The sequence below is a fragment of the Nuphar pumila genome, chromosome 7, assembly GCF_984573655.1.
Source record: "Nuphar pumila chromosome 7, dmNupPumi1.hap1.1, whole genome shotgun sequence".
Taxonomy (NCBI): Eukaryota; Viridiplantae; Streptophyta; class Magnoliopsida; order Nymphaeales; family Nymphaeaceae; genus Nuphar; species Nuphar pumila.
In genome coordinates this window covers 32,995,798-33,006,716 of record NC_143255.1, presented here as the reverse complement: position 1 = coordinate 33,006,716, position 10,919 = coordinate 32,995,798, and the positions used below count along the sequence as shown (strand labels likewise).

The 10,919-nt window shown below is 40.3% G+C and overlaps 1 protein-coding gene across 4 annotated transcripts in view; it reads right to left on the bottom strand.

Moving 5' to 3' along the window:
- Nucleotides 1–5,077: 5,077 nt before the first annotated feature.
- Nucleotides 5,078–10,919, bottom strand: part of LOC149831821 (uncharacterized) — a 28,976-nt gene continuing 23,134 nt past the window's right edge. For all 4 annotated transcript variants that reach the window (XM_090014162.1, XM_090014161.1, XM_090014163.1 and 1 more), the window contains 3 exons: nt 6,832–7,150; nt 6,306–6,622; nt 5,078–6,024 (listed from right to left, as the gene is read on the bottom strand). In XM_090014162.1, the coding sequence (XP_089870288.1) occupies nt 5,412–6,024; nt 6,306–6,622; nt 6,832–7,150 (1,249 nt within the window). In that variant the 3' untranslated portion in view covers nt 5,078–5,411. The remainder of the gene's footprint in view (nt 6,025–6,305; nt 6,623–6,831; nt 7,151–10,919) is intronic.

The following is a 10,919-nucleotide window of genomic DNA, read 5'->3' as shown; positions in this document are numbered from 1 at the left end:
AACCAGTCAAAAATGGCTCCGAATCGGTCTCAAAAGGGGGCTGATTCAGTCCCTGATCCGGTTCAGGCCCAATAATGTCTGGACACTACTGGATCCGGGTCAGACCCGACTGTAACCAGATCTGGGTCAGACTCGGTAAGAACTGGATCCGGTTGGAACCGAATCCGGGTCGGACCTGGTAATATCTGGATCTGGATCGGACCCGGTTGGAACCAAATCCGGGTCGAACCCGGTTGAAACTGAATCTGGGTCGGACCCGGTAATATTTGGATCCAAATCGGACCCAGTATTAACTGGATTCGGGTCAGACCCGGTTGGAACCGAATCCGGGTCGGACCGAGTAATATCTGGATCCGGATCGAACCCGATATTACTGGATCCAGGTCAGACCCGGTAACAACTGCATCCGGGTCAGACTCGGTAACAACTGCATTCGGATTGGACCCGGTATTTACCGAATCCGGGTTAGGCCCGGTTAGGACCAAATCCGGGTCGAACCCCGAGTCAGACCAGAGCGGGTCCCCACCCGAATCCCAGATCCGATCCTGGGAGCCTTATAGATCGGTTCGGGTGGGGCTGGTTCGGATCCAAACCGGGACCCGAAAAACCAAAATAGGTTTAAAATAACCTGAAACACGAAATAGGGTTTCAGAAAACCCCATTTCGCCCTATTTTGTCCAGATTCAGAGAGAGACCGCCGCCACCGCCGCCTGTCGGCGATGCCTCCTGCTGAGGACCAACGCTGCCTGTCGACGATGCTCCCTGCCGACAACCAATGCCGCCTGCCAGTGACCAAAGCCGACGCCCCGATGGCGATCCTTCTCCGGCAAAAACAACCACCCACCGGCGAAACGTGAAAAACAGAGGTCCGACGACAATTCCGGCAAGTCCTTAAAGGCGGATGGAGAAAGAAAAAAGGTCGGCGATGACTTGGCCGACAAAAACCCTAATTTTTTTTGAGGTAAGCCGATGCCGGCGACTGGCTGTAGAATCGCCCCACGGCGATCTGCTATGTCGGACGACCAGAGCACACCTCGCAGCGGATGCGGGGTGTGGGCCCATAACCCATTGTTGGGGGGAGTTCACCGTCGGTTCGGAGTCGTCGGCGAATCGGCCACCAGCCGGTACAGAGCTCCTACAAAAGCAAAACATACAGAATGCATACCTGAGACGGTCATTGCCGGAGAGCGGAGGGTGTTGCCGGAGAGGGGTTTCCTTCAACTCAGTCGGTCTGCAGCCACCACAAGCGTAGGCCTCCGAAAGCCACCGGTGAGTCAACCCTATTCCCTCTTTCACTGTGTTTTGCACTGTATACACAGTTTTGATTTTTCCAAACCTCCTTATAATCACCGAATGAGAATGGTTGAACAACCATTCCCCCTCTTATTCGGTGATTGATTTAACGGAAAGAACACTTTATGGGGAGCGTTACCCACATCGTGGGTAACCACCACCAACGTGGTGGTTTATCGCAACAAGCAGCTCATCCTCATCTAACAAGAATGAAACGTTGGAGCGGATCTCCATCCCTTGTGCAATAGTCAAGTTTATGTCAATCATGGTGAGCTGGTGGATGTCAGCATCCTGGCTTTCTGGCACAGACCGGAGGGAGGAGACACAGATTTTATAGTGAAGAGTGGTGCGACATATCCGTATTACAAGATCCGGCTCATGATCAGTTTCACAATGTATCGGAAGGATAGCCCAAGTTGCAAATAGGATGAACAAAGGCAAGCACAGGGATCTGTGTCCAAGCATTGCAGACGTCATTTGCCAAGTTTACCAGCAAGAGAGAGAGAGGTTTGCAACTATGTATAGTGTTCATGGTGTTGACTTTCTTTTAATGTTCCACAATCAAGTATTGAATGATTCACTAATATATTTAGTCTATTTGCATAAACGATTAAAAAAGAATCTTTTTAATGTATTTAATTAGTTTTAGTTGCTTTTGATTGTCTGATTAGTGAAAGTTAGTAAAAGTAAACTAATTTGAGTGGGAGAATGTGCCATGTTGGAACTAAAGGCTTAAACTACCACAATTGCAGGGAGGTGAATGTGTGGGGGTGTGGAATAGGAACGGATTTAAAAAAAAAATCCTGCTAGTTCAAAAGCTTTTCATGTAAAAGTTTTCATAAGAGGGAGGCATGAATGGATTTACTAATAAAAGTGGTTGGTGCAAAAAACACGATCCCACCTGTGCCACATGACACTCTCACTTGATGTTTGTCTCATTTATGGTGAGAAAGGATTACATCAGGTTGCCAGCTCAACACTTTCTCATGTAATTAAATTGCATGAAACAAATGAGGCTTAAGCGTTTGATTCACTTAGTGTGAAAACTTTCATTCTTATATGCAATGAGATTTGTTTTTGTCATTTTGAATGAAACAAATGGGCCTTGAGTGATCTTTACTCAAATTAAACAGGTTCATTTCTCTATTTTTGTTTTTGTTTTTTTATAGGCAAAAACTAAGGATAACTCATATAGGATTCAAATCAAAGACCCTTAGTCATGATAGTTTGACCCATAATTACCAGGAAATGAAATGGATACAAGAAATGATATGTGAAGTGGAAGCAGGCAACAGAGTTAAAAGAATAGTATGAAGGGGGATGCAGGACATGGTTGTGAAGCTATTATGCAAATGCATGAAAATAAAAAGAAAACACATGGAAAACGATATGACACGCCATTGAAAGCAAATAAGAAATTATATGAACACAAGTATAAAACCATATAAAAACATGTAAGTTTGTTATACAAAAATATTATTTGTTAATATAAAAAGCATAGAAAGTTAGGGCAAAGCGAGTGAGAAGTGGCAAAAAGTGAGAAATATTAAGAAAGCAGAGAATCTATTTCGGAAATGAGGTGGAAGCAAGCTTCTCACTAAAGAGAATTAAGTTTCAAAAAAATGACCGTACGGGTAATTTGATACATTTTCCTAAAAACCCTACAATTTTTTTATATTATCTCCCATTTCTAAAATCGCAAGTAATCAACATTAAAATGTCTCTTTTACCCTTTGCATGTGCAAAACTGATGAAGTTTGCGCAATATATCGCTCTGCTCCTCAGGTGCTGTGTACACCCACTTAAAATAAGGTTCACACAAATTTTTTTTACGGATTTCACAAAGTTCGCATAAAATTATATGTGAACTTCCTATTAAACTTAAACAAAAGAAGGAAGTCCTCGTATATTTTATGCATACTTGAGGAAGTCCGCATAAAATATGTGCAGACTTTCTCATTATGTTCAAGTTTAAGAGGAAGTTGACATATAATTTTATAAGAACTTTGTGAAGTCCATAAAAGAAAACTAGGTGCAGACCTCATTTTATGTGGGCGTATGCAGCACCTGAGGAGTGGAGTGATATATCGTGCAAACTTTAATAGTTCGCGCATCTGAAGGGTAAAAGGGACATTTCAATGTTGGCTATTTGCTATTTTGGATATGAGAAAAATATCACAAATTGTGGGTTTTTTAGAGAAACACTACATTTTTACCGTACAATACAGTCATTTTCAGATTAAGTTTATTGTATTTCAAAAACAGGTTTCCCAAAGCTTTTTTCCTTTCAAGAAAGCGAAGAGTTTAGCGTTCTTGAAGCAAGTTTTGACTTAACTATTCAGCTATCTCATTATACCTCATTCCAATAGCTCAATTTGAGCTGGACATTGTTCCTGATCAAATCATCAACATTATACTATACTGGACACGGTTCCCTCATATAAGACCTTGGCAAAGTCCTAAAGTAGATGGACGACATCATTTTCTTTAATTTTAGATGGAAATGAACGACTCATGTAGCGATGACAATGAAATGCAAGGTAGCTTTGAATATAGGATCGATATTTTTCCTTTAATTATTAGGAAGACTTAGGACCCTAATTCCTTTTATATAAATGAAAAAAAACTTTGCACGGTCAAATTCATTCATGTGACTTGAAAGGCAGCTTTGATTAGAATAAGTAAATGAAAGAAAACAAACCGTGAGTTTCAGCATAATAGTTTGAGTGGATTCAGAAGATAAAGACTGATGAACTCAAGACTTGGGAAAACCTGAACCAACTTGGCTTAGGTTCCAATGGAAGTTGCTTAATCTGATTGGCAACCAGAACGTGGCTTTGGTGCCAGTTGCTGGTTACAGTAGAGGCTTTAGCTCCACATTGACTGGGTTAGCTCATACCAGATAACATGAAAGAAATTGTTAGGTGTTCAACGATGATCTATGGAAGCCAGTCCATTCATGACAATGTGATATGAATGATGCCATGGCTGTAAAATGGAAAGAAATCAAAACTTGCAGATCTAATGAGATTTAGGACAAAGGTGAACCATATCAACAGTTGGTAAAGATTTTAAGTGATCACTTCAACAGAGGGAGCTTTCTGCTGACGTTGGGAGATTGAAAAAACCAGTTTCTTGTTGTTACACTGCAAGCACCTGATGCCTTGAGATGTGCTTATTTTGTATGAGTGCTCATATGAAGATCACCCATGAGTCTAAAATGGAAGGGGTATTAAACCAGTCCAAGGTTAAAAAATAAAATGAAGTTATAAGCATGGGTTAGATGAGATAGCTGGAACCGTCACACCATCATAACCGAGGGGTCTCAGGTTGGAAGAATGCCCAGCTATGCCAAAAAAACAAAATCAGTCGAAAACATGATTGTCTTTCTGCATGTTAATTCCTGCTTTACAGTGTTCTGCAACATCATACAACATCCATTATTATGCTCTCTCTCTCTCTCTCCAAGGCCAACTACGAGTCCTCAAAGGAGCTACTAGAGCATAAAAACTCTAGGGTTCTAATACCATAAGACAAAAAAGAAAAAAGGAATCATGTTAAAGATAATGACAGGTGTTCTGAAAGACAATGATGGTAACAAGTTTGCAACATCATAAAGCTGAAAAAGTTCTGTCAAAATCGTACAAGCAAAAAATCACGGACCATAGGAAGGTCATTTCTGTTTTGTAAGAGACTTAATGTTTAGTCCCATTACCCTGACTTGCACAAATGTGAAAATCAATGACAATCAGTTTAATCATTCTGATAAACGTTTTATAACCAATTTTGCTTGTACCAGAATTAAGAATCCTTTATTTCGCTTTGATGAATAATAGCTGTGCAATTTATCCAAAAGGTATTTTTTTGACACACACAAACACACAATATCATGCAAGCCAATAAACTATGAGACCACTCAGTCACAGTTCTACACGTAGACACCTGAAGCATTGACGATTTATGATTTTTTTTCTTGACGGGTCTAACCTACTTTAGTAAACAAAGGCGAATACACGTATATCATTAACTACCATTTAGAAACTGCACACCCGTTTGGAAATGATGAAGCACAATCGGTTCTAGCACCAAAAAACCTCCAAAGAAACTAGTAATTTATGCTATGTACTCTCCACTTCAACCAACTTCCCACAAACCCACTGCTTCTTAGTTGCAGCTTTAGGATATGAATTCTGAAACATTTCTTCCATTGGAGCACATTGTTCAGCTTTCATACCATTCTCTATTATGATTTTCTCATGTGCTCCAGAACTATCATGTTTGTCGGGAGAGCTCAAAGAGATGCTTAACTGCTGTCTCAGGCCATCAACCTTGACTTTTGAATTACCTTGACTGTAGCCAACTTTGTTTACAGGAGCTCCAGAGTTCAGCAAGTTCTGCAATGCAAACTTAGTGAAATCAAAGTCTTCATGGTTATTGTTAATCAGTGAAGGATGATGTGTGCCATTGATGGCTTTCCCGTTTGGACTTTGGCCATTGAATTCGGTATTATCACTGATGTTCACAAAATTTCCTTGATCTGAATTGACAAAGGTGGAACTGGTATCTAGGCTGTCTGCAGCAGTAAAGCTTTCACCCTCTATGCTTTCAATGGACTGAGTAGCTTCAGCAATGAGCTTCCTTGTCTGGGAAAGTGAAGCTCGGGCAAGTGGGTTTGTCAATGCAGCTACCTCAAGGGCCTTTGCAGCCTTCTCAGCTTCTGCAATCAGCAACCTAGCCAAGAAAAAACAATAGTAAAAAATCCCATGGAAATTATTTGTGTTATGATAGTCCCTCTAAAAGACAACCTGCATTCAAAAGACTCAAACCCAACTAGAAAGACAGGCAGAACATATGCTATTTTCACTAGGCAAGATTATAAAAAAAGATTATCTTTACTTTTGAACAATATAAAATCAGTCATGTTCTCCTAGTTACATATGCAGTTAAGTATCTGTTCAATGTAGGGGATAAGCAAGGAAGGCATAGCTAAAAGGAAGGGAGAAAAGTCTTACTTTGCCCTTTGAACAGCTTCCCTTTTCTTACTCTCCATGGCAGCCCTCTCTTCCCTGATATTCTTTATCATTTCCAGCTTGCTACTGACCAGTGGGTCTTTAAAAGAAGGCTGGCGTATTTTCTTCTTGACCGTTGCAGCATTCAATGGACGACTAACCAAACATGCCTCTCTATCAATCTTTACAGCTGCTTTCTTATTTACATGGTCTCTCTTGACACCTGGTGATTCACCAAGTGGCCTTCTTGGTTTTCTTTCAACTCCAGGGTGGATGCCATGAAATTTAGCCAATGCAGAGCAAACACGCTCCCGATATCCCTGCAAGGGAACAAAATTCCACAAATGCATCCCACTATGTGAGAGAGAGAGAGAGTAGGACATCAAACTATGTGATAAAATGAACAATGGCATTCCTGTGTGTGTGTGTGTGAGATTCACGTTTGTGTGACCTTTTCTCATTACAGAGAGAATGCATCCTAAGACTACATCAAAAAGACCAAATGAATGCATCTTTAAGGCATCCTTACAGGATCTGCCCATTTTGCAGAAATGGCTTGAGAGATTTTCCGCCGCTGCTCAGGAGATTTTGGAGCTCTTTTTCCACCTTTTGTCCTGGGCATTAGTTTTCTCTGTTCAACGCTCTCAAGCCACTCCACCTTCAGTTGTTTGTTTAAGACATCATAGGAATCCCATTGTAGCTCATCTTCGCCAGCAAAACCCCTTCTTGAAGCATCTGCTATTGCATTCTCCCATGCAAGGCAGCAAGTCTCTTGCAATAAGAGCCACTTCCGTCTTTTCTCCCACCCCATTCTCACTCCTTGGCCAATTTTAACCCTTGTCTCTGCACTGTAACATCACAGGATCATAATTAAGCAACAACTTCACTAACAAAGCTGTCATTGATAAAGAAAGCAACAGATTCTTGTTCTAGAGTGATGCAAGATACACTGAAAGAAAAGTATCTAGATTGCAAAATCTGAAAAGCCATACATCCCAAAATTAAGAAAAATATAGTTTCAGTAACAAAAGATAGAAAGTGTAAATATTATTGTAAGATATTTTTGCATTACATCCCAAATCCTTGTCAGAGTTACTGATAATAAACAGAAAAGACATCAAACAAATGCTTTCAGTCCAAGTCTCACTAACAAAAAAGGTATTAACCAGACAACTGCCAAAACCATCAGCATGTTTGCAAACCAAATAAGGCACTGTTTGGGAGCCGGTGTTGAAGATGAGATGAGAAGGGTGATGGGAGTGGAGATGAAAATGGGAGGATGAGGTTGGAGTTGTCAACATCCTTGTGAGGATGTAGTTGAAAATGGCCCATCTCCACTCCCAACACCATTCTCATCTCCCAAAACAGTATTCCCAAACACCTGTGAAGGTAGGTGGTATTAATTACACCTGAAAAAGGTGTATAGTGTTTTGGGTCTGGATCCTATACCAGACCCGAGTCCATTCCATTTATGTATAAGTGTATAATTTTAAGTGTTTTTTTTATCTGGGTTCGGATATTTCACTAGACCCGACCCGACCCACAGTGTACACTTAAGTGTATTTATACAAAGCATTAGGTCACGATTTCTGATATACAGAAATCGTGACAGCCACAATTGCCCCCTTTGGATTTCTCTTCTCATCTCTCTCTCTTTCTCTCCCACTCTCTCTCTGTTTTCTCTCTTAATGCAGGTACAAATGAAATTCTATCATGGTATCAGAGCGTAGATCCATCTAGAGGCAAAAAAAAAACTTTGGCTCGTGACAACGATCAAGTATTTGAGGTTTTCGCTTCTCTCTTTCTTTCTATTCTTCTTTCTCTTTCGTCTCTTTTCTGTCCCTCTTTCTGAATCTTCATGTGTACTCACATCTCACGTGAGTTTCATCTTTGTGAATCTGTGATTCACGGGAACTCTATTCACGTGAATCCAGATCGTGGATTGACTGCATTTCACGTGAACTGGTTCACGTGAAACATCGGTTTTCTCCCAGATCGTGGGTTAACAACTTTTCACGTGAACTCGTGAACTGATTCACGTGAAACATTAAATTTATTTCTGTTAATCATTTGATCCTCTTTTACTCCATCTTTTCCAAAGTCTCTCTGCATATTCGGATGCTATAGTACTTCCCTTTGATTCCTTGTGTTCTGTTGTGCATTATTATTCTTGATTATCCTTTGCTGTGATTATCCTTTGTTGTAAAAAAAAAAACAAACAAAAAGGGGATACTTAACATGTGATTACCTTTTCGCGCAAGCCCCTTTCGGTGCACAGAAAAGCCCAAGTTTCTCCATTTTCTGAATTTAACAGTCTGTTATTCTCTGAAAAAAAAAAGGTGTTGGGCGAAGGTTAAACTTTTTTGTCTGTTGATTCTGATTTTCTATGGATCCCTATCACCCTCAATCAAATCTTTCTTCAAGTTTTCTCAACCAGCTTGTTTCTGAGAAGTTGAATACCTCAAATTTCTTGATCTGGAAGAGGCAAATTATTCCTTTCATAAGGAGCCAAGGTCTCTTAGGTCACCTGGATGGAACCACTCCAGTTCCACCAGAATTTAGCCCGAGAGAAGAAAAAGATGATAAAGAGGCGAGTTCAATCGTGCATGTCAAAAATATTGAATTTCTCAATTGGGAAAGAAAGGTCCAATCAGTTGTTGCATACATCACATCCACCCTGTCTCAAGAGATCCTTCTTGCCATTCCTGACAATTATACAACTCTACAACTCTGGGAATGACTGGTTTAAACGTAATCGCAGGTTTCTCAAGCAAGAGTAGTTTTTCTAAAAAGGGAATTTCAGTTGTTAAGGAAAGATTTCATGACCATCATGGAATATTTGAACAAGATGAAGACCATCACAAATCAACTTGCAGTTATAGGGTGTGTCGTTAGTGACAATGACATGGTGCAACAAACCCTGAGTGGATTGGGATCTGGGATCTGACTACAATATGATAGTCACTTCACTATTGTGTCTCCCTGTTCTTCCTACCTTTGATGAGCTACGAGCAAAATTGATCTAGTATGAAATGACTCTGAAGGGATTCTCTGAAGAAACTCATAATCATTCAAATTCTTAAGAAGTTTTTGCTACAGGAGTGACTTATGGTAGAGGACGAGGACAAGGAGGACAAGGGCGAAGTGGACACGGAGGGCGTGGTTTACTTCCCACTCCAAACATGTTTACTCATGCGCAGGGAACAAGATCCATTCCTACTTGCTTCCTTTGTAACAAAAAGTGACATATCAAGGCGAATTGTTGGCATAATCCAGAGAATAAAGGAAAGAGTCCACAGATAGAAATCAAGAGAAAGTTCACAAATACCAAAGACAGTAGAGGGATTAAAGATTTGCTGATATCTGCCTTGTCAGAGTTAAAATTGAAGTAGAGTGATGAAGGCACTTGGTTTGTCGATTCCGGGGCAGCGACTCATGTGATAGGCGATGCAGGTAAAATTTCTAATCCTATTCCTTATTTTGGAAAAAAGTAAGATTGTCACTGGAGATGGATCCCACCATCCTGTTTCCCATGTTGGAAAGACTGTCATCCCCATGTCACATTCTACTCTTACTCTTTTCGACGTTCTTCATGCCCCTGACATTAAGAAAAATAGTCTCTGTCTCCAAACTTATTGATGATAATAATGCTTCAGTTGAATTCACTCCCTTCTCTATGCAGGTCAAGGACCTACGCACGAGGGAAACATTCGCTGAAGGAAAGAAACGAGACAACATGTATGTCTTTGAAGAAGCTCCATGTCGTGATGTTCGCCCTTCTCACCTGATTTCAAAGCCTTCATCAGAATCATGTTCATCCTCTTCTGCTAGTGTTTTTAGTATCTCTGAATGTAATAAGCCATCCTTATGGCATAGTAGGTTAGGACATTGTGGGAGTCATTTTATTGAGAAACTTGTTTATAATAATCTCATTCCAAAAGAAAGTCTTAAAAGGGATGAGAGCAATCATAAATGTTCCAGTTGTCTTTTATGCAAGAGTCATGTATTGCTTTTTCATTCAATTAATAAGAGAGCTTCAAAACCTTTTGAGATCATTTGTTCTGATGTGTGGGGACCCGCCACAATTGTCTTTGGGTCTGGAAGCAGATATTATCTAATCTTTGTTGATAGCTATTCTCGATACACTTGGATATATTTCATTAAAAATAAGTCAGAAGTCTTCTCTTTGTTTCAAAATTTCTTTTCCTTGGTCAAAAATCAATTTTCTGAGTCCATTCAGTTTTTCCAATGTGATGGAGGTGGGGAATTTTCATCCCATGATTTTATTTCTTTTCTTCGAGATAACGGAATAGGAAGAAGAGTGTCCTGCCCTCACACTCCTCAACAAAATGGGATTGCTGAACGAAAACATAGACATATCGTTGAAAGTGCCATGAGTATGCTTCATGACAACAATCTTCCCACCAATCTATGAACAGAAGCCTTTCATTCTGCCGTGCATGTGATAAATAGATTGCCGATGGTCGTTCTGAAAAATAAGTCTCCTTATCACTGCCTCTTTGGAGCTCATCCTAGTTATCATGATCTGCGTGTTTTTGGATGTGTTTGTTATGTGCATGTTGATCGGTCCCTGAGAAACAAGTTTCAAGACAAGAC